This window comes from Leucopleurus acutus, assembly GCF_964270905.1.
Source record: "Leucopleurus acutus genome assembly, chromosome: 3".
In the NCBI taxonomy this organism is placed as follows: domain Eukaryota; kingdom Metazoa; phylum Chordata; class Mammalia; order Artiodactyla; family Delphinidae; genus Leucopleurus; species Leucopleurus acutus.
Window position 1 is genome coordinate 19,321,188 of NC_139145.1, and position 23,879 is coordinate 19,345,066.

The following is a 23,879-nucleotide window of genomic DNA, read 5'->3' on the forward strand; positions in this document are numbered from 1 at the left end:
TGCTCTGCAACAAGAGAAGCCACCGCAATGAGAAGCCCGTGCATTGCAATGAAGAGTAGCCCCCACTCATCGCAACTAGAGAAAGCCCACGCACAGCAACAAAGACCCAACGCAGCCAAAAATAAATAAATAAATTTATTTTTTTAAAAAACTCTCAGCAAACTAGAATAGAGAGGAAATTTCTCATCTTGATAAAGACGATCTACAAAAAAACCTACAGCTAACATCATACCTAGTGGTGAGGAACTCGAAGATTTCCTGTAAAGATCAGAAATGAGGCAAGGATGTCCCCTCTCACCGCTGTTTTTCAACATCATACTGAAAGCCTAGCTAATATGATAAGACAAGAAAAGGAAATAAAAATATTCAGATTGAGAAGGAAGAAATAAAACTTTCTGTGATCAAACAGTTTTGGGGTTTTTTTAAGAACAATAAACACCTTTATTACATGAGCTAAGATAGGAGGGAAGAGGATTTATTTGCCTTTCCGGGCCTTGATTTTCCTCAGATAGAACTCCAGCTCCTTTCCCTCTAAAACATAACCATCTGCTCTGCCACACTGTCCTGGTCTTGAAGCAATGCATGCAAGAAACTTGCCCTGCTGGAACTGCTCCTCTAGAAGACTGCTGATTTGGGCATTCTTTTTCCTTTCATCATATTTCTTCTGAATTTCTTTTTTGAACGTTTTTTGTTTAAAATCACTTCCTCTTCAGGAGTCAGCCTGGCCCCCTTCTTGCGGCCCAGGGGCAGTGTATAGTGAGACTCGTACCACTGTTGGTACGTGTGCTGTCAATGAGCACGATGCAATTCTTAACCAGGGTCTTAGTGTGGACCAGTTCATTGTTGGATGCATTATAGACAACATCAATGATCCTTGTCTTGCATGTACAACACTCTGAGCCCCAGCAGAAGTTCCCAACGTCCAGCCTCAAGGCCCAGTACTTCTTGTCACCTCCTCACACACAGACTGTGTGTATGCGGCGGGGGCCACTCCTGGTGTTGGCAACAGGGTGTCCCAGCTCATACTTCCACTTCTTGTGGTAGGGCTTTCTCTTGCCCCCAGTCTTGCAGCGCTTGTGCCAGTTGTCCTGAGAAATGCCTCTGTGTGGAAGTGGGGTCAGGAGCCTGAGCCAGGGAGCCCGGGGCCAGCCCACCAGCCCAGCACCCTGCCTCACGCTCAGCTCTCCAAGGTTGGCTCCCCCATGATCAAACAAACTTTGATCATCTATGTAGAAAATCTGAAAGAATCAACAACAACAACAACAAAAAACTCCTGGAACTAATAAGTGATCCTGGTTGCAAGATACAAGTTTGCAGGACACAAGATGGATATTCAAAAGTCAACTGTTTTCTTACAATGAAAAAGTGGAATTTGAAATTAAAAATATAATATCATCGTGGAATCTAAAATATGGCACAAATAAACTTATCTATGAAACAGAAACAGATTCACAGACATAGAGAATAGACTCGTGGTTGCCAAGGGGAGAGGGGTGTGGGGGAGGGAGGGAGTGGAAGTTCCAGGTTAGCAGCTACAAACTAGTATTTATAGAATGGATAAACAACAACGTCTTACTTTATAGCACAGGGCACTATATTCAATATCCTGTGATAAACCATAATGAAAAAGAATATAAAAAAGAATGTATTTATATGTATAACTGAATCACTTTGCCATACAGCAGAAATTAACACAACATTGTAAATCAACTATAGTTCGATAAAAAGAAAAGAAAAAATCTAGTATCATTTACATTAGCACCCCCAAAAATGAAATAGGTATGAATCTAACAAAATATGTACGAGATTTATATGAGAAAAATCTACAAAACTCTGATGAAAGAAATCAAAGAAGAACTAAATAAATGGAAAGATATTCCATATTCATGGGTAGGAAGACACAATACTGTCACAATGTCAGTTCTTCCAAACTGGATTGTGATTCAACACAATCCCAATAAAAATCCCAACAAATTAATTTATGGACTTTAATAAACTGATTCTAAAGTTTCTATGGAAGGGTAAAAGACCCTGTTTGCACCTTGATTTGTCTGCTGAAAATGTGAACTAGTAAAAATGAAGTAACTGGAAGAAAAATAGCCAACACAATATTGAAGGAAGAGAATAAAGTTAGAGGATTGACACTACCCAACTTCAAGATTTACTACAAAGCTACAGTCATCAAGACAGTGTGGTATTGGTGGAAGAATAGACAAATAGAGTAACAGAAGAGAGTAGAAAGCCCAGAAATAGACCCACATAAATGTAGTCAACTGATCTTTGACAAAGGAGCAAAGACAATACAATGGAGAAAAGAGTCTTTTCAACAAATGGTGCTGGAACAGCTGGACATCATACGCAAAATAAATGAATCTAGGGACTTCCTTGGTGGTGCAGTGGTTAAGAATCCACCTGCCAGTGCAGGGTACACAGGTTCGATACCTGGTCCAGGAAGATCCCACATGCTGCGGAGCAACTAAGCCCATGCGCCACAACTACTGAGTCTGTGCTCTAGACCCCGTGAGCCACAACTACTGAGCCCATGCGCCACAACAACTGAAGCCCATGCACCTAGGACCCATGCTCCACAACAAGAGAAGCCACCACAATGAGAAGCCCATGCACTGCAACGAAGAGTAACCCCCGCTTGCTGCAACTAGAGAAAGTCTGCACACAGCAACGAAGACCCAACGCAACCAAAAGTAAAATTAAATTTAAAAAAAATGAATCTAGACACAGACTTTACACCCTCCACAAAAATTTACTCAAAATTGGGGGGGCTTCCCTGGTGGTGCAGTGGTTGAGAGTCCGCCTGCCGATGCAGGGGGCACGGGTTTGTGCCCTGGTCCGGGAAGATCCCACATGCCGTGGAACGGTTGGGCCCATGAGCCATGGCCGCTGAGCCTGAGCGTCCGGAGCCTGTGCTCCACAATGGGAGAGGCCACAACAGTGAGAGGCCCGCGTACTGCAAAAAGAAAAAAAAAAAAAATTTACTCAAAATGGATCGCAGACCTAAATGTAAAACAACAAAGCTATAAAACTCCTAGAGGGTAACACAGGAGACAAACTAGATGACCTTGGATATGGCAATGACTTATAAGAAACAACACTAAAGTCATGATCCATGAAATAAATAATAGATAATAATTTCATTTTAATTAATATTAAAAACCTCTGCTCTGCAAAAGACACTGTCAGAATGGAAAGACAGGCCACAGACAGGGAGAGAATATTTGCAAAAGACATATTGATAAAGGATTGTTATCCAAAATATACAAAGAATTCTTAAAAGTCAACAACAGAAAACTAACAATCCAACTTAAAAATGGGCCAAAGACCTGAATAGACAATTTGCCAAAGAAGATATACAGATGGTAAACACACATATGAAAAGATGTTCCACATCATGTCATAGGGAAATGCAAATTAAAACAACAATAAGATACCACTACACACCTATTAGATTGGCCAAAATCCAGAACACTGACAACACCAAATGCTGGTGAGGATGTAGAGCAACAGGAGTTCTCATTCATTGGTGGTGAAAATTCAAAATGATGCAGTCACTTTGGAAGACTGGCAGCTTCTTACGAAACTAAACATACTCTTAGCATATAATTCAGCAATCATGCTCTTTAATATTTACACAAATGAGTTGAAAACTTATGTCCACACAAAAACATGCACATGAATGTTTATAGCAGACTTATTCATAATTACCAAAACTTGGAAGCAATCAAGATGTCCTTCAGTAGGTGAATGAATAAAAAAAACTGCGGTATATCTAAACTATGGAATATTATTCAGCACTAAAAAAAAGAACTATCAAGCCGTGAAAAGACATGGAGGATCCTTAAAAGTATATTACTAAGAGACTTCCCTGGTGGTCCAGTGGGTAAGACTCCGCGCTCCCAATGCAGAAGGCCTGGGTTCAATCCCTGGTTGGGGAACTAGATCCCATGTGCATGCCGCAACGAAGATCCCGCATGCCACAACTAAGACCCAGAGCAACCAAAATAAATAAATAAAATTTTTTTTCTAAAAGTGTATTACTAAGTGAAAGAAGCCAATCTTAAAAGGCTGCATACTGTATTATTCTTTAGGGGAGGAAAACTTTTCCTTTCTTCCCTTCTAGGTTTCGTGGCTGGTTTAATAATTAGACGTAAGACATTAACAGGAGAAAAATTTAATTTGTACATATGAGTGCTTGAAGGAATGTGAGACTCAGAGAAGTTACCAAAGCAGGCTGCTTCTTAACCTTTTAGACAAAGAAACAATTACTTGTGAAGATTTGACAAAACAAGGGGGTTTGGACTTGGGGTAGCAAATTAATGAAAAGAAACAAAATTTGTTTATAGAGCCTTCTCAGCCTTGAATTCCCTATCCCTGACAATAAGGATGATTTCTTGGGGTGGCCTAATCTGCTCTCCAATTCCAACTATATGACATTCTAAAAAAGGCAAAACTATGGAAACAGTAAAAAGATTACTGGCTACAGGGGTTAGGAGGGGAGGGTAGGAGGGATGAATAGGCTGAGCATAGAGGATATTCAGGGCAGTGAAATTATTCTGTATGATAATATAATGATAGATACATGTCATTCTACATTTATCAAAACCCATACAATGTACAACACCAAGAATGAACACTAATGAAACTATAGACTTTGGGTGATAATTATGTAAGATTCATCGATTGTCACAAATGTACCACTTTGGTGCAGAATGTTGAAAGTGGATGAGGCTGCTCTGTGTGGGGACAGAGGGTTTACAGGAACTCAGTGCATTTTCTGCTCAATTTTGGTGTGAACCTAAAACTCCTCTAAAAAATAAAGTCTGTTTAAAAGGAAAAAAACCCATAATGAGACATCATCTCACACCCACTGGAATGGCTACAATCAAAACAAAACAGAAAACAAGTGTTGACAAGGATGTGGAGAAATTAGAACTCTTGTGCATTGTTGGTGGGAATGTAAAACAGCACAACACTATGGAAAATGGTATGGCAGCTCCTCAAAAACTAAAAATAGAATTACCATATTGATTTGGCAATCCTACTGCTGTATATTAAAAATAATTGAAAGCAGAATCTCAAAGAGATATTTGCATACCCATGTTCAAAATAGCAGCATTATTCACTATAGCCAAGGGGGGTGGAAGCAACACAAGTGTTCATTGAATGGATGGATAAATAAAATACAATGTATACATACCATGGAATATTATTCAGCCTTAAAAAAGGAAGGAAATCATATCACATGCTACAACATGGGTGAAGCTTAAAGACATTGTGCTAAGTGAAATAAGCCAGTCGCAAAAAGACAAATACTGTGTGATGCCACTTGTGTGAGATATCTAGAGTAGTCAAATTCATAGGCGCAGAAAGTAGAATGGTAGTTGCCAGGGGCTGGTGGGGAGGAGAAAATGGGGAGTTACTGTTTAATGGGTATAGCGCTTCAGTTTTGCAAGATGAAAAATTCTAGCGATCAGTTGCACAGCAATGTGAATACACTGTACTTCACACTACTAAACAGTACACTTAAAAATCATCAAGAGGGACTTCCCTGGTGGTCCAGTGGTAAAGAATCTGCCTTACAATGCAGGGGACGCAGCTTCGATCCCTGGTCAGGGAACTAAGATCCCACATGCCACTGGGCAGCGAAGCCCACGTGCCACGACTACTGAGCTTGTGCGCCTCAACTAGAAAGCCTGCGGGCCACAAACTACAGAGTCCACATGCCCTGGAGCCTGCGTGCCACAACTAGGGGAGAGAAAACCCACACGCCACAACTAAAGAGAAGCCCGCGCACCAAAACGAAATGCCCATGAGCTGCAACTAAGTCCTGACGCAGCCAAAACTAATAAATTAAATAAATAAATCTTTTTAAAAAAAATCATTAAGATGGGGAATTCCCTGGCAGTCCCATGGTTAGGACTCCACGCTTTCACTGCTGAAGGCGTGGGTTCAATTCCTGGTGGGGGAACTAAGATCTCACAGCTGCACGGCATGGCCAAAAAAAAATAAAATAAAATAAAATGATATATTTAAAAAAATCATTAAGATGGTAAATTTTATGTTTTTTTATCATGACTAAAAACTAAATAAAGTAAAATTTTAATAACGTAAATTAACGAAGCTAATTATTTTTTAGTGGATCAAAGACCTAAATATAAGAGCTAAAACCATAAAACTCTTAGAACAAAACATTGGGGAAAAGCTTCACAACTTTGGATTTGGCAATGATTTCTTGATGTGACACCAAAAGCACAGTCAACAAAGGAAAAACTATATAAATAGAACTACTTGAAAATTAAAAATTTTTTTTTCATCAATAGACAAAATCAACAGAGTAAAGAGGCAAGTCATGGAATGGGAGAAAATATTTTAAAATTATATATATCTGATAATGGATTAACATCCAGAATATATAAGGAACTCCTACAAATCAATGACAAAAAAACAAACAACCTGATTTTTAAATATACAAAGAACTTGAATATACATTTCTCCAAAGAAGATATACAAATGGCCAATAAGCGGAGAAATTGGAACTATTGTGCTTTGCTGGTGGGAATGTATGCAACTGCTGTGGAAAATGGTATGGCAGTTCTTCAAAAAATTAAATGTAGAATTACCGTTATGACCCAACAATTCTGCTTCTGGGTATATACACAAAAGAAATGAAAGCAGGGACTTGAGCAGATATTTGTACACCAATGTTCATAGCAGCATTACTCACAATAGCCAAAAGGTGGAAAAAACCCAAATGTCCATCAGTGGATGAATGAATATACAAACTGTAGCATATACATACAATGGAATATTATTCAGCCTCAAAAACAAGAAAATTCTGACATTCACTGCAACATGGATGAACCTTGAGGACATTATGCTCAGTGAAATAAGCCAGACACAAAAGGACAAATATTGTATAATTCCACTTACATGAGGTACCTAGAATAGCCAAATTCATAGAGACAGAAGGTAGGACAATGATTCCCAGGGGCTGGGGGAAGGGGAGAATGATGAGTTAGTGTTTAATGGGTACAGAGTTTCAGTTTGGGATGAAGAAAAGTTCTGGAGATGGATGGTGGTGATGATTGCACAACAATGTGAATGTAGTAAGTACCACGAAACTGTACACTTAAAAATGGTTACAGTGGTAAAATTTTATGTTATGTATATTTTACCACAATAAAAAAAGACATCCAACATTATAATTTCATTTAGTGACATAAAACTATATACATATCTTTCATTTTAAACAGGTTATGGAAACAGTGGTAACTTACGTACCTCATAAAATGAATCAGGAAATTAAGAAAGTTTAAATCATGAGAAATTTAACCCTGGTCATGTACAAACCAGAATATTGTGTTGACATTATTTTTATATGGTAAACTACTTTTCCAAGACTCTCAACCATGCCCAAAGCTCTTTTATCTTGGAATTAAACCTTCTTCTTGTCTTTTAACAAAGGCTATTATGCACATAGACTTTCGAGTGTCTACACACATAAAAAACACAGTTGAATAATTTTGTTTTAGACAACTTTTACTATTTATTTGGACTAGATAGTTCTAGAGTGTGCACATAACAACCGAATGTCTTGTTTTGTTTTCCATTTTAATGGTAATCTTTAAGTTTACTGAGAGCATAAGAGAGAGGAACAGAAAAAGTGAGAAGCAGCTGGCTTTAGACCAATCTGAAATTGTTATTTTAAAAGACTACTTATGTTTCCTCTGCAAGGGAAGGGAAGAACTTTAGAAACAGGAAAACAGAAGAAACCACATTACAGCTGGTTTAGAGAGTAACTTGGGCCTTTGACAAATTTCTCAAGCCTTACAATTAGAAAGCCCACATTTACTAATCCCCGAGGTATGGAAATGGAGGCATGGAGTTCATCCTACATTAAATAAAATGATCTCTCTTTTCAACAAACAAGACAATCTCTTCATGAGAGTTTGTTTTTTGCTTGAAGGTGTCTCTTAAATGAACAATCTTTTCAATGTCAAAAGCCCCCCAAAGTGGGCTTCCCTGGTGGCACAGTGGTTGAGAGTCCGCCTGCCCATGCAGGCGGCACAGGTTCGTGCCCCGGTCCGGGCAGATCCCACATGCCGCGGAGCGGCTGGGCCCGTGAGCCATGGCAGCTGAGCCTGCGCGTCCGGAGCCTGTGCTCCGCAACGGGAGAGGCCACAACAGTGAGAGGCCCGCGTACCGCAATAAATAAATAAATAAAATTAAAAATTTTTTAAAAGCCCCCAAAGTGGCTACTGCAATTCCAAATTGTCACTGGTGAAATTGGAGCAGTCAGAAAACTAAGTACAAGTTGGTGGTGTTGTGGTTAGAAAGCATGCAGCAGGTAAGTGTTCGACCAGGAAGAAGCCCTTTTTTAAAAGAGCCCATGGAACCGAATGGTCCATAAGGATGGTTCATGTGTAACTTTATTTCTCTGAAGCTTGGCCAAAGGCCAATCAATCAGCACCCATCAGAGCCAGATACAACCTCCTAATTCTAGGCAAACTAAGCTAAACAAAATAGTTCTCAGGGATACAAGGACAAGATCAAGGAGGAAATCTTTACAAGGTTTTGAAATGATGACCCAAGACAAAGAATGTCCAACTAGAGAATGAACTTATCAGGGTTATGCCCATCTCTCCCATAGAATTTTCATTCTCAAGAAGCAGCAAATGCTGGAGAGGATGTGGAGAAAAGGAAACCCTTGTGCATTGTTGGTGGGAATGTAAGTTGGTGCACCCACTACAGAAAACATCATGGAGGTTCCTCAGAAAATTAAAAATAGAATTACCATATGATCCAGCAATCCCACTTCTAGGTATTCATCCGAAGCAAACAAGATCACTATCTTAGAAAGATATCTGCACCCCCCATGTTTATTGCAGCATTATTTACAGTAAATCCAGGACATGGTAACACACACACACACACACACACACACACACACACACACACACACACACACACAGAGGAGCATTTTTCAGCCATAAAAAAGAAGGAGATCCTGCCAATAGTGACAACATGGGTGGACCTAGGGGACATTATGCTAAGTGAAATAAGTCAGAGAAGACAAATACCATATTATCTCATTTACATGTGGATTCTAAACAAACAAACAAACTCATAAATACAGAGAACAGATTCGTGGCTGCCAGAGGCGGCAGGATAGGAGTGGCAAAATGAGTGAAGGTGGTAAAAGGGCATAAACTTCCTGTTACAAGATAAATAAGCTCTGGGGATGTAATGTACAACAATGAGGACTATAGTTAATAATACTGTATTGTATATTTGAAAGTTGCCAAAAGAGTAGATCTTAAAGTTCTCTTCACAAGAAAAACATTATGTAACTATATGTGGTGATGGATGTTTATTAAATTTACCCTGGTGTGTGATGATCATTTCTCAATATATACATATTTCAAATCACTATGTTGTACACCTAAAACTAATACAATGTTGGGACTTCCCTGGTGGCACAGTGGATAAGACTCCACGCTCCCAGTGCAGGGAGCCCGGGTTCAATCTCTGGTCAGGGAACTAGATCCCACATGCATGCCGCAACTAAGAGCTCACATGCCACAACTAAGGAGCCCACATGCTAAAACTAAGGAGCCAGCAAGCCACAACTAAGGAGCCCGCCTGCCGCAACTAAGACCTGGTGCAACCAAATAAATAAATATTAATAAAAAACAAATACGATGTTATATGTCAATTACATCTCAATTAAAAAAACACAGTTTTCATCTTATAGAAAAACGCTCAAGACACTGGGCAGGCAGATAGACCATAGAACAAGTGTTAGAAGGCTAGAAACAAGTAACCAAAACAACCTCAAGAGGCCTTATTCCTGGGAAAAAAAAAAAAGAAACTCAGTGCTGAGGGATTTCAACAAAACATCAGATCTCAGTTCAGCATGAGCTTGTCTCCTGACTATGGACACCTCAAATAGGTAGAGACTGGGAGGAGTATCAGATGCACACAGTATTACTGATTCAAGGGTCCTGGTCCAAGGTTGGGAGGGCTTCTGCTGAATCTTGGTGAACCTCCAATTCTGTCAACATCCTCCAGCCAAAGACCAGCAAGAGCTCACCCGCAACTGAACAAGTGGGGTTTGTTTTTCATTTCAGCAAAGTTAGATGCACATCACAGGGGAACCCTGAGGCAACTCAGCAAGAGGGTGTTGGAAAGAATTTGTTATGGGATTAGGGCTCCTGTAGGCATTTTGGAGGAGGGCTCAAGGCAGTGGGTTTTCCTCTGGATTGGATGCTGTCAAGAAGTGGGGGTAATTTTACGACCAGAGGATGTATAATAAATCCAATCTGTAAGGCAGGAGGAATGAATGAAGGCTAAAGGTGTGATTGGTAAAGAAGCAGCCCTCGTACGTGCCAGGACCAGAGGATGCCTGGTCATTCTGGGAGGTTGGGACAATGGTCAAGTTTTTGTCTGTGGTCAGACCTGATTATTGAGTGGAATCCTGTTTCTTGATCCATCACAGTCACATAGTGACCTCATCTGATGTTGAGGTCCTATGAAATTGGTCATGTTCAACAGAACACCAAGGCCTACTTGTGAGTGCCAGGCCAGCCCTAGATGTCAGGGGCGGTTTTCCTCTTTTTTGTAGTCTGATTTAGTAATATCATATGTAAATAAATGTCTAGTTATTACTATGACTAGTTAGTAAATTAACTGATACATGAATTTGAATAAACCCAAAATCTCTGTTGTACGATTCCACTTATAGCAGTCAAATTCATAGAGACAGAAAGTAGAATGGTGGTTCCCAATGGCTAGGGGGAGAGGGAAGGGGGAGGTTATTGTTTAGTGAGTACAGAGTTTCAGTTTTACAAGATGAACAGAGTTCTGGAGATGGATAATGGTGATGGTTGCACAACACTATGAACGTACTTTATGCCACTGAACTGTACACTTTAAAGTGGTCTAAATGGTAAATTGTGTTATTTATATTTTGCCACAATTTTAAATATAAAATAAATAAAAACATCTACAAAAGGTTTGAGGCAACTACTAAATCATACCACTGATGAAATATTTTATCTTCTTGATTCATTTTTTAGTAAAAAAATTAACAATTTAAAACAACTATCAATTGTAATGATATGGGTCAAACTTAATAAAATACTTCATATATGAACGAAAATCTAACAAGATTATTACACCTCACAGTTTGCATTTTTTCCTCTCTCACTGTTTTACATGTTAAACAGAAATAAATGTGGTCACATGTAGAATGACAGAAATGAAGTAACTCAAATTCTATTTCTCTGTCTTTAAAATCATTAGGTTATTGGGACTTTCCTGGTGGCACAGTGGTTAAGAATCCGCCTGCCAATGCAGGGGACACGGGTTGGAGCTCTGGGCTGGGAAGATCCCACATGCCGTGGAGCAACTAAGCCCGTGCGCTACAACTACTGAGACTGCGCCCTACAGCCCGCGAGGCACAACTACTGATCCCATGCACAGGCTCTGTGAAGGGGTATTTTGTATGCGGAAATCTTCAGCCCTGGAGGACCAGGCTAGAAGTACAAGACATCTCTACCACAAGGTGACCTCCAAGAAAGGACTTTTGGAGGGAGGTCATCACCCATGTAACTAACTGCGAAGGTTTACCTGCAGAGGAGAAAATAGCCAGGTTAGTTTCCTCCCATCTCCCCAAGTGATGTCCCTCTTCTGGGATAGGAAATGAGGGTAGGCTTTGGAATAGAGGAAAGGAAGTCTCCTCCCAAATTTAAGGCTACCAGTGTGGTCCAGCCCAACATCAGAGAGTCTCTGGAGGCTCTAAAGCAGCAGAACTGCTTCTTTCTTCGAGAAGATGGCCAGGGTGAGCCAGAACCTGAACCTTCCATCACTTTCTCTCTCCTGGAGCCACTGATGGTGGCAGAAGTGGTAACTGGCAGACCGATGGGAGCAGAACCCCAGCTTCCTAAGGACACTCCAGCTGCACCAGAACAGGGTACCCCACCCCTGCTGGACCTCTGGCTACAGAGTGGGGCTTGGCAGCAACAGTAGCCAGAGAAAATGGGGTGCTTCTGGAGATGCCCCAAGCTTTCTGGGGTCCTATCCAATAAACATCTGCACGCCAAACTAGCCAGGGCAACTGAGTTGCAGACCTACCACAGGAAGGAGGACATCCTTGGGAATGTGAGTAGGGCCCCAAGCCAATTAATAGGAATATTAAAAGACATATAACTTTTTTTTTTTTGATGAGGGGGAATCCAAGCTGTTCCTGTCAGCATGATATCATCCATGCAGTAGACCAACATGATGTCCTGTAGGTCAAGGTTGCTGTGCACTGACTTGCCTAGAGCCAGAGAACCCCAACCCCTAAGGTTTATTCACTCATCATTGGCCACAGGCCTTCAAGGCTCACTCACTGCAGTGTTCCTCTTTCTCCTAGCTCTGAAAATGCCCCTTCCTTCTTTTCTAGCTGAACAATGTATCTAAATTTTGTGTAATATTTTATGCTGAGAGTGGGGGGACCTCTCCTCCTCCCCCATGTCTTGGCAACACAAGTATGTCTGAGACAGCATCCCTGTGGTAGTCAGCATCCCAGACAGTCCCTAATGATTTTTCTTTACAGGTATCCATGGTCCTATGTGGTCCCCTCTCACACTGAATGGTGTTGACCTATGTAACCAATAGGATGCTGCAGAAATGACAACATGTGGCTTCTAAGGCTGAGTCATAAAGGCATTATGCTTCCACCTTGCTCTCTTGATTTTCTCACTTGAGGGAAGCCAGCCACCAGTGCACAAGGACACTCCAGTCCCCCTGTGGAGAGGCCCTTGTGGTGAGGAACTGAGGCCTCCTGCCAATAGCCATGTGAGTGAGCCACCTTGGGAAGAGATCCTCCAGTCCCTCCAAGCCCATTGGAGTTCACGTCCTTTGCAGACTACTAGAGCTCTCATCTCCTGGCCCCATTTAAAACCAAGAGATATCAGTGGGACTGGGAAGTGGGGGAGTGGGGTGTCACCAGCAGACTCCCCATCCATACTCTGCCATGACTATATATTCTCAGGGTATACGTGAGACCCTTCCTAATTTCCAGTGATATAGAAGAAGTTTTCCTATTACTTCTGTTTGACTATTTTGGGGAAAACTGGAAAAGGGTGTAAGTCTAAGGACAGATCTGGAATGCTATTTTGGAATGGGAAATTACTAAAACCCTGGGTTACAACATTATAACACTTACTAGAAAAGTCACTCTAAGGTGGCAGGGGGCCAAAGGGGACAAAACTGGAGTCAGAGTGCCCTGTGATGGAGCTAATATTGGCCAATGAGCAGTGATGATCTCATTGTTATGATGCCCTCATAGTTATTGTCATGATAAATCATTGTATTAGGTGAATTCTGACAGCATGGGCTCCATTAGATATCAGAGTGATCTGAGATGCTCTGGCCTTTAACTCTCTCTTGGCCAGGGCCTTGTTTGGGAGCTCTTGTTTATGAACACCCTACTGTATGTGCCAGGCACTGTGCTGAAAAGTGGCAGAATATGCCATCCCAAATATGCCACTTTGGCATAAGAATTATTGAGCTAAAGGCTCTTGAAGAAATAGCAGGTATGTGAAGGGTACTCTGACCTCCGCTTTTCTTCCTGAAAACAGGAGACAAAATTTGTGAAAGATGCTCTCTCTGTACCAGGAGGAAAGATTCTTATCACCAGAGATGGGAAGTCGAGACCAAGAGAAATCTGCACAAACAGACCTTATTAAAATAATTCATCTTTAGTCTCCCCATTTTTTCTTTTTTGGCCACGCCACACGGCATGCAGGATCTTAGTTTCCCAACCAGGGATCAAACCCTTGCCCCCTGCAGTGGAAGTGTGGAGTCTTAACCACTTGACCGCCAGGGAAGTCCCTCTCCATGTATTTTAGTTACTTTTCCACAACTGTCTCTCTTTGTCCAGCCTACTATATAAACACTTAGGCCTGGCCACTTCTCTGGATCTTTGTTTTTCCTGTGGGGGCTCCCATGTAAAGATCTATATGATTTTCTTCTTTTAATCTGTCCCATGTCAATTTAATTCTTGGAACCAGCCAGAGATTCTAAGAGGACAGAGGTTAAGTTTTGCCTCCCTACTGTGCCAAGGTCTCCATTTATGTCTCACAGTCCCATGAGATACTGCTTTCATCCCCATTCTCTAGATGGTGAGACTGAGACCCAAAGCAATCGAGGACATTCCTAAGGTCACATAGCCATAAAGTGGTAGAGCTTAGATGGACACCTGAGTCTATCTGAACCCCCAGCTTTTCTACCACAATGTACATAGGAATGAGTCACAGATGGCTTCCAAGAAGAAGAGACACTGGCCTGGCCCAGCCCTTGAATAATCAGAACACGTTTATTAAACCCTGGAGGGGTAAGGGAGAGAATGCAGTGTTGAGCGCATCAAGGTTGTATGATAGGGCTGAAACCCAGGGTTCAAGGGAGAGAGTGGTGGGGAGCGAGGCTGCTGCACGCAAAGGCCAGCTCTTGAAGGGCCCTAAGTACCAGGCCTTAACCTGGAACTTATCCTGTGTGTCTGGGGGGCCTCCTGGTTGTCCAAAGTGGGGGGTGACATGGTCAGATTTGGTGTTTGAAGACTATCTGGGGACAGCATGGAGGCTAGATTGGGACAGCAGTTCTCAACATCAGTGTGCATCAGAATCATTCTGGGCTCCCTGTAAAAAACATCTGGAACCACACTCAAAAGTCTGATTCAGGGACTTCCCTCATGGCACAGTGGTTGAGAATCCGCCTGCCAATGCAGGGGACACGGGCTCGATCCCTGCTCCAGGAAGATGCCACATGCTGCAGAGCAACTAAGCTCGTGCGCCACAACTACTGACCTGTGCTCTAGAGCCCGTGAGTCACAACTACAGAGCCGCGTGACACAACTACTGAAGCCCACCCGCCTAGAGCCCGTGCTCTGCAACAAGAGAAGCCACCGCAATGAGAAGCTGGCACACCACAAGGAAGAGTAGCCCCCGCTCGCTGCAACTAGAGAAAGCCTGTGCGCAGCAATGAAGATCCGACACAGCCAAAAATAAATAAATAAAATAAAATAAAATTAAAAAATCTGATTCAGCAGGGCTGGAGAGGGGCGCAGGGTCTGCATTTTAACAAGTTTTCCGAGGGATTCTGATGCAGGTGGTCACATGAAGAAACACTAGTAATCCAGAGGGAGAAAAGCAAGGAAACTAAGAACAAGGTTGTTGCCAGAGACAAATGATAAGTCCTTGAACCTCAACTGTGGCAAGGAAAATGGAAACAGCCTAACTACTATGGCAGGATAATATCTTTATAATGTTACCACTTTTTTTCCCCTAGTAATTCACTCCAACCCTGTTTCCAACAGCTAGTCCATTCTGTGCTCATTGCTCCTCATGGGTGGAATGTGACAGGGCAGAAAATAAGAGTCTTTTCAGTGTGATACGTTGGACTTGTTTCAAACAACACAGGAGTTGGGATGGGGGGGAGAAGGTAAAATTTATAGATAAATCAAGATTGGCCATGAGTTGATTATTGTGGAAGCTGGGTGATGACTGCAAGGGGACTCATTATAGAATTCTGTCTACATTTGTCTATGTTTTAAATTTTTATTTTAAAAAGATTTTTCTCTTTTTTTTTGCGGTACGCGGGCCTCTCACTGTTGTGGCCTCTCCCATTGCGGAGCACAGGCTCCGGACGCGCAGGCTCAGCAGCCATGGCTCACGGGCCCAGCCGCTCCACAGCATGTGGGATCCTCCCGGACCGGGGCACGAACTCGTGTCCCCTGCATCGGCAGGTGGACTCTCAACCACTGCGCCACCAGGGAAGCCCTAAAAAGATTTTTTTTAAGTATTTCTGGATTCGGTTTCAACAAGGACTCAGGGCAAAGGAGAGAAGTGTCAGCCACAGCTGAAAAGTTTTTTTTTAATTAATTAATTTATTTATATTTGACTGCATTGGGTCTTCGTTTCTGTGCGCAGGCTTTTCTCTAGTTGCGGTGAGCGGGAAATACTCTTCGTTGTGGTGCGTGGGTTTCTCATGGCGGTGGCTTCTCTTGTTGCGGAGCATGGGCTCTAGGCACACGGGCTTCAGTAGTTGTGGCACACGGGCTCAGTAGTTGTGGCTCGCGGGCTCTAGAGCTCAGGCTCAGTAGTTGTGGCGCATGGGCTTAGTTGCTCCGCAGCATGTGGAATCTTCCTGGACCAGGGATCGAACCCGTGTCCCCTGCATTGGCAGGAGGATTCTTAACCACTGCACCACCAGGGAAGTCCCTGAAAAGTTTTAAGAAACTTCATGAGGGAGAGGGGAGGGGAGGGGAGGGGAGGGGAGGGGAGGGGAGGGGAGGGGAGGGGAGGGGAGGAAGAACTGGCCCAGGGTGAAGAGGTTCCACTGACAGGAAACTTCTGCTCTTAGGAGAGAGAACTCATCTGATTACTGTACTTGTGTACTTGGGAAGAACATGGTACATGCTCTGCTCAGTTCTGCCCTTCTTCTTCTTAGGATCTGCCACATCCACCACCCCTCCAGGGGCTCTGGAAGGGAGGTCCACCCATTCTAGCACTGCCATGACTGGGGGCTGGGGGTTCAGTTGCCCACATTGAGCAAATGCTCTGCCCTGGTCTTTGTCAGTAATATGGTAATATTCAGCCTCCACCTGCCTCTCCTTTGCTTCATTTTCCAGTATGTAGAGAACTCTAGTCAAGAAGACAGTGCCATTGGGACTTCCCTGGTGGTGCAGTGGTTAAGATTCCACACTCCCAATGCAGAGGGCCCGGGTTCGATCCCTGGTCAGAGAGCTAGATCCCACATGCATGCCACAACTAAGGAGCCTGTCTGCTGCAATTAAGGAGCCCATGTGCCACAACTAAGGGGCCTGCAAGTCACAACTAAGGAGCTGGAGAGCCGCAACTAAGGAGCCCGCCTGCCACAACTAAGACCCGGTGCAACCAAATAAATAAATAAATACATATTTTAAAAAAAAGAAGAAGACAGTGTTATCTACTGGGGCTTCCTCCAGATACTCCAAAAGAAGGACTTCAGGGGTCTGGAGAAATGGAAGTTTTACCGAGTCCAAGCTCACTCTGCTCGCCGCATGACAGAAGACAGGCCAATAAATCGGGAGACAAGGTGTTGAGGCAAGGAGTACAACTTTATTCGGAAAGCCGGCAGACTGAGAAGATGGCCAACTAAATTCTCCAAAAACCATCTTATCGGGGTTTGGATGCCCATTTCTTTTATAGAACGAGGTAGGGGTGCGGGGGTGGGGTGGGGCTGGGGGAGGAGATGAGGAAGTAAAGTAAAAACGCTATACGTTTTGTAAATATCCCCTGGAATGGCCAGCCTCTGGGAGGGGATGTGTTAATTTCTTCTTACTTGCAGCCATCCACAGGTGGACAGGGTGAGGATGCTTCCCTGAACAAAGGCACTTTAGTTTAGCATTCAGGCAGAGGGGCAGGGTTCCCCGAGGCATTATTAGGCCATTATGTATAGACAGTATCCTTTTAGTGAACAAAAGCAGTGGAAAGCAAAGGTTAAAGTAAAAGAAACAGATCCAACATGTAGTCAGATTTGGCTCTCCCCTGTCACAGAAGTAAAGAAGAGGAGGATGGAGGGAAGCGATGAGAGCACAGAGAGAGGCCGGAGGAAAAGCAAAGAATCCAAGAATAGAGGGGAAAGTTGCCTGGGGAAACAGCAAAACCGGGCATGGAGATGGCTCTGGGGCACATCTAGGCAAAAAGAACCTTAGGTAACCTCACCAAGATTCTCATGAGGCAGGAAGAGAGCTGGGGTCTCTAGTAGACATGTGAGTGAGAACAGCCAGTTCTCAGCAGCAGCCACTGGGGACAAATGACATCTCCATGAATGCCTGTGTGGATGGATGACCTTGAGAACTAGATACACCTGTACACACACACACTCACTCTCACTGTCTCTCTCTCACACACACATACACACACACTCACAGTTGAGTACTAGATAAGACTCCAGGGCCTTAAACACAACCCCAGGGAAAGGGTAAAACCCTCAGTTAGCTGTGTGAGGCCCACGGTGCCCAACCTCACCTGTGCAGATGGGACACTATGCTGATCTGGTAATGTGGTTTGCATCACCCTTATAGTTTCCCCTTCCCTCCTCACCCCTCAAGCAGTTAGTTCTGTAACTGTTGCCTTGCAGTAGGAGTAAGGTAGATCACAGAGTGGAAGGTAGGAGAACTTGCAAACCATCCTGGATGCTGTGTTTCAAAAGCCCAAGCTCTTACAGACTTGACAGTCAAGGCCAGTGGCCTTCAAACTTTTGCTTCATGCCCCCAAAAAACAGTTTCAAAAACTACACACCCTCTCATTCAGGACCAGCTACATAAACTGGAGTGCCTGGTACAAAATGAGAATGTGAGCCCCTTGTTCAAACATTATTAAGAATTACAAAGGACTTCCCTGGCGGTCCAGTGGTTAAGACTCTGCGCTTCCACTGCAGGGGGCACAGGGTTGATCCTCCATGCTGCACAGCATGGCCAAAAAAAAAAAGAGAGAGAGAATTTCAAGAAGGTGATGGCAGAAAGTTAAGCCAAGCTCAGAGCCCTTCCGAATAAGGGACCCTGAGTGGCTGTGCAGGTTGTACATCCATGAAGCTGGCCCTGCTCTCACACATTTTAAGGTTAGCATATTAAAAAAATATATAAATGTAAGCAGTGGCAAAAGATGTGATTTTAGTACCTTGCATACATGCTTTAAAAATATTTTCTTCCAGTTCTCAGAGCAGTATAATAAGTTAATTAAATGTATAAGAAAGGTCTGTCATGACTATTCATCAATATTGAATGGATAAACAAACTGTGGTACTTCCATACAATGGAATACCACTCGGTACTAAGAAGGAATGAGCTATGGATACACACTACGAAATGGATAAATTGCAAAGTAATTACGCTGAGGGAAAGAAGTCAGGCAAAACAGAGTGCATACTGTATGAAAATATAGAACATTCATAGAGACAGAAAGCAGATCAGTGTTTGCCTGGGGAGAGGGGAAGGAGTGGGAAGGAAAGATTACAGTCAGGTGGAGCCATGTGGCTGAAATCTCCCCAACAGAATGTGAGTGAAAGTGATGTATAGTCATTACTAGGTATTGCTCATAAAAACAGCCCAGGCAACCCTCGCTCTATCTTTACCATCCTCTCGTTGAATGGAGAGAACCTGGATGAGGGCAGAGCCACAAGACAGAGAGGGAGTGGACCCCTGAATGACTGCATGAAGCAAAGTCCCCTTCATCCAGCATTGAATTGTGACATGAACAAGAATTGACTATTATGGTTTTAACCCCCTGACATGTCGGGGTCAGTTGTTACAGCAGTTAGCCAACCCTGACTAATACAGAGCCCAATGTAATCTCCCTGCCATGAGATAGCTGGCTGTTTCCCTCAAAGTAAGGCTCCACCTGGGGGCTCAGGCTGGTTCCCTGAGGCTTGCAAATTCGGTTCAGCACAAAGAGTAGGCCAGCCGTGGGAGGGAGCAGTCCGTAATACTGGGCCAGTTTTCTCATAAACCCACGGAGCAAGTCCTGAGATGGCTAGGGAAGGAGACTGCCTGATAGCCACAGGAGTCAAGCTGCCCACCAGGCTCTTAAGAAGTTCTTCTGTAGTGAGACCCTTTGGTGAATGTTCATCTGGCACACTAATAACTCTATGCTCTGAAGCCATTCTGGGCAGTCTATCCACATTTATCTTCCTCAAAACTTCTTGTCACTAAGCCTTCAGTCTGGTTCCTTCCAAGTCCCTGACCAACAGACTAAACCATTATCCAATGGCTAGGAATCAGTGCATCTTTACTTTGGGGCCTCTGGGCACACTTCCCTTTTCCAGGTCCCTCAGGCCTTCTCGGAGGAAGACTGGAAGACCCCAACAATCCATTTCCGGCTGGAGCCAACATAATGTGCAAAGCCGTTTATAAACAGGGCTTTAGATTATTCTTCCTTAGTCAACCCATCACAAACAACTCTCCAGGAGACCATGAACATCAGTAGGAGAGGAATGTAAACAACTTGCTCAGGCAACCTACTTGTGCTTTTAGGGCCTGCTGGACCGAGGCCATATATGTCACTTCTTCATGATGGAGTACTGCTGGCTACCCCTAATTCTATGACTAGGTAGATCAGATAACATGGTAGCTCAGGTCACGTGGTCACCTGCTATGCCATGGTCAGGCATCCAATTTCCACATACCCGGGAAGCAAGCCAGGAGATGTTTCTCAGAAGGAAAACAACTGCTGAACAAGGTCATAACTTTGCTCCAAAAGCCAATGCCTGAATATAAGGGCCAAAGGCAGAACTACCTACTTTGCAGCCTGATCCAGTAAGAATACCTTCTCTCCTTGTATGGTCCCCCTTAAAGTTGATAGCTTTCAAGTGACCCAGTAATAGGTAAAAATAATATACCTAAATATGGTATATTTTATAACCAAGTAAAGAAGCCCACCAAGTACAGTACTGCTTTCTTAGTGGTCAGGAGTGTGATGTTCAGCAGCTTGTCCTTTATTTGGTGCAGAATATCAAAACACACCGCAGAACCCTAGATAGTTCACTGAGTAGATAGGCCACTATATATTCGTGGGATTTATTATCTGCTCTCTGGCACACACATCATGCTTACCAAATCATCTAGGGTATCTGCTACTTCCTGTTCTCAAGGTCCTTCAGGATATTGTCATCAGCATCACAGTAGATTAGCCTGATATCCACTGAAATGGTGATTTGGTCAAAAATTCCGATAAACTGAGTATGTCCAGAGAGTGACATACCCCTGAAGCAAGACAGTAAAGGTCTACTGCTGCCCCTGCCAGAGGAACACAAACTTTTTCTGAGGTTTGGTATAGAATAAATAGCATTGACTAGGGTCTTCCCTGGTGGTCCAGTGGTTAAGACTCCATGCTCCCAATGCAGGGTGCCCAGGTTCAATCCCTTGTCAGGGAACTAGATCCCACATGCTGCAACAAAGATCCCACGTGCCGCAGCTAAGACCTGGCATAGCCAAATAAACAAATAAATATATATTTTTAAAAAAGCATTGATCAGGGCTTCCCTGGTGGAGCAGTGGTTGAGAGTCCGCCTGCTGATGCAGGGGACACGGGTTCGTGCCCCGGTCCGGGAAGATGCCACATGCCGCGGAGCGGCTGGGCCTGTGAGCCATGGCCGCTGAGCCTGCGCGTCCGAAGCCTATGCTCTGCAACGGGAGAGGCCACAACAGTGAGAGGCCCACGTACCGTAAAAAAAAAAAAAAAAGCATTGATCAGACCTATAATTGTGGGCCAACAATTGCACTGGCCTACCAGAATGAGTTTATCATAATGCTCGGTCATGATTTAAGACCATCCATCTTCTCTGGTTTTGTTTTTTGGGGTTTTTTTACTATTGCTTTTATAAATTTATTTATTTTATTTATTTATTTTTGGCTGCATTGGGTCTTCGTTGCAGCACGCAGGCTTTCTCTAGTTGCGGCGAGCACGGGCTACTCTTTGTTGCGGTGCACGGGCTTCTCATTGCAGTGTCTTCTCTTGCTGCGAAGCACGGGCTCTAGGCGCAAGGGCTTCAGTAGTTGTTGCACGCGGGCACAGTAGTTGTGGCTTGTGGGCACTAGAACACAGGCTCAGTAGTTGTGGTGCATGGGCTTAGTTGCTACACAGCATGTGGGATCTTCCCGGACCAGGGCTCAAACCTGTGTCCCCTGCATTGGCAGGTGGATTCTTAACCACTGTGCCACCAGGGAAGCCCTATCTTCTCTGTTGATGTATGAATGGATAAAGAAAATGTGATATAGACAGATAGATAGATGGATAGATAGATAGATCTTCTCTGTTGATGTATGAATGGATAAAGAAAATGTGATATAGATGGATAGATATCTGTATATGTGTATATGTATATAAAGGAATATATAGATATCTACAATATATATAGGAATATATATGAGGAATATACAAAAAGTATATATATATAAAATATAAATGAATATTATTCAGCTTTAAAAAAGAAGGAAATCCTGCCATTTGCAACAACATGGATGAAACTAGAGGACATTTTAAGTGAAACAAGCCAGTCGCAAAAAGATAAATATTGCATGATCTCACTTATATGTGGAATATTAAAAAAAAAAAGGTAAACTCATAATAACAGAGAGTAGAATAGTGGCTACCAGAGGCTGGGGTGTAGGGAAAAGGGGGAGGTTTTCTTAAGTAGAATGGTGGTTGCAAAGGGCTGAAGGGACAGGAGAATGGGGAGTTATTATTTAATGAGTACAGAGTTTCAGTTTTACAAGAAGAAAAGTGTTCTGGAGATAGATGGTGGTGATGGTTGCACAACAATATGAATGTACTTAATACCAATGAACTGTACACTTAGAAATGGTTAAGACAATAAGTTTTATGTTACTCAAATTTTACCACAAAGAAAATAAATGAATGGGAAAAAATACCATCTATCCTCTGTTCTGGACAAACTGAAGAGGTAATGTTGATATAGTGGGAATCACCCTGAATCTTTCAAATCTTTGATGGCGGTGCTAATCCCTGTAATGAGATGAAGTATTATTTTTTCATTTGGCAGTTAGGGAGAGCTCCAGGGCCTTCCATTTAGCCCTTCCTCTCAAAATAGTCCTTGCTCCCTTGGGTTGGGCCAATGTCAGAATTCTGCCCTTGTTGATGGATCAACAGCAACTCTACATATAACCACCATATGGTTTCAGGACACCACTGGCCCTGGCATGAGACAAGTTGCACTCAAAACTATTTTTAAAAATTTGTACTATACGCATGTCATATATTCAAAAAAGAAAGGGAGGGAAAATATCCCAGTTTTAACAATTAAATACATAATCATTACATTTTTTAAATGTTCCTTTGTGTACCACTCAAAATCCTCTCGCACACATACCACTTTTTTGGAAACACCTAGTACATGCCCCAGTCATCTTATCTTTATCACACTTGTAATTGTGTATTTAAGTGTCCACTCTCCCCACCAGACTGAGACGGTGAGTCTCGCTGTCCCAAGCACCAAACGCTAGACTCCCCGTGTACCATACACTGAAAAGACGAATCTAGACAATCCCTTTGTCCCTTTCAGCTCAGGCTGTCCACGAGCCCATGAGTTCTGGCTGGCTGATGTTGAGCAACCATTTCGCCTTTTGCAGCCTCGGTTTTCTCCGCTGCAAAATGGGAACTACTGTACCTGCCACTCAGTGTAGGTACAAGGAGTCAGGTCATGGCTGTGAAAGTAGCGTAGCACTACAGAAATTACGAATTCACGCATCCATTTAACAGTTATTAAGCGCCCAGGGCCGTGCAGCACGATTACTACAGCGCACACCCTCCCCTCGCGCAGGTCTCATCCCTTGGATCCTGGGATGGGGAGGGCGTTTCCTCACCAGGTTCACTCTTCCGCGGAACTCCGGGTGGTGACCTTACTCAAAATGGCGCAGGCAGCCTCGGGGGCTAGTGCGGCGGCGCGGACTCCACGTGCCCTCTGACCTGCTGGCAGCGACAGAGGGGGAGCCGGGCGCCGCCATATTGGCTGTTGTCCTGCGAGGGGAGCGGCGGCTGCGGCGGCGGAGGCGGAGGCGGCGGCGCGAGTGAAGCGAGGGAGCGGCGCGAGCAGCAGCATGACTCGGAGGCGGAGCAGGCCGAGTGGCGGCGCGGGCCGGCGCGAGCGGGCGCGGGCCGCGGGGCCGCAGAAGCCCCAGGCGCCGGAGCCCCCGCCGCCGCCGAGCCTGGAAGCAGGAGCGGGTGCAGGGCCCCCGGAGGCGCCGGCGGAGCCCTACCGCGACGGCCCCAGGGAGGAGGACGACCCCAATCTGGCTCCCGGTCCCCAGGTAGGAGCGAGCG

General features: G+C 43.7%; 1 protein-coding gene and 1 pseudogene across 2 annotated transcripts in view; one reads left to right on the forward strand and one right to left on the reverse strand.

Moving 5' to 3' along the window:
* Positions 1–475: 475 nt before the first annotated feature.
* LOC309959872 (small ribosomal subunit protein eS8-like) lies at positions 476–16,576 on the reverse strand (annotated as a pseudogene). Its single transcript has 2 exons — positions 16,476–16,576; positions 476–1,101 (listed from the first exon to the last, which is right to left on the reverse strand). The product of its transcript is annotated as a small ribosomal subunit protein eS8-like (transcript).
* A 7,055-nt stretch (positions 16,577–23,631) lies between these two features.
* FAM193B (family with sequence similarity 193 member B) overlaps positions 23,632–23,879 on the forward strand; it is a 31,421-nt gene continuing 31,173 nt past the window's right edge. The window contains exon 1 of the mRNA XM_082836397.1: positions 23,632–23,866. Within this exon, the coding sequence (XP_082692523.1) occupies positions 23,657–23,866 (210 nt within the window). The 5' untranslated portion in view covers positions 23,632–23,656. The remainder of the gene's footprint in view (positions 23,867–23,879) is intronic.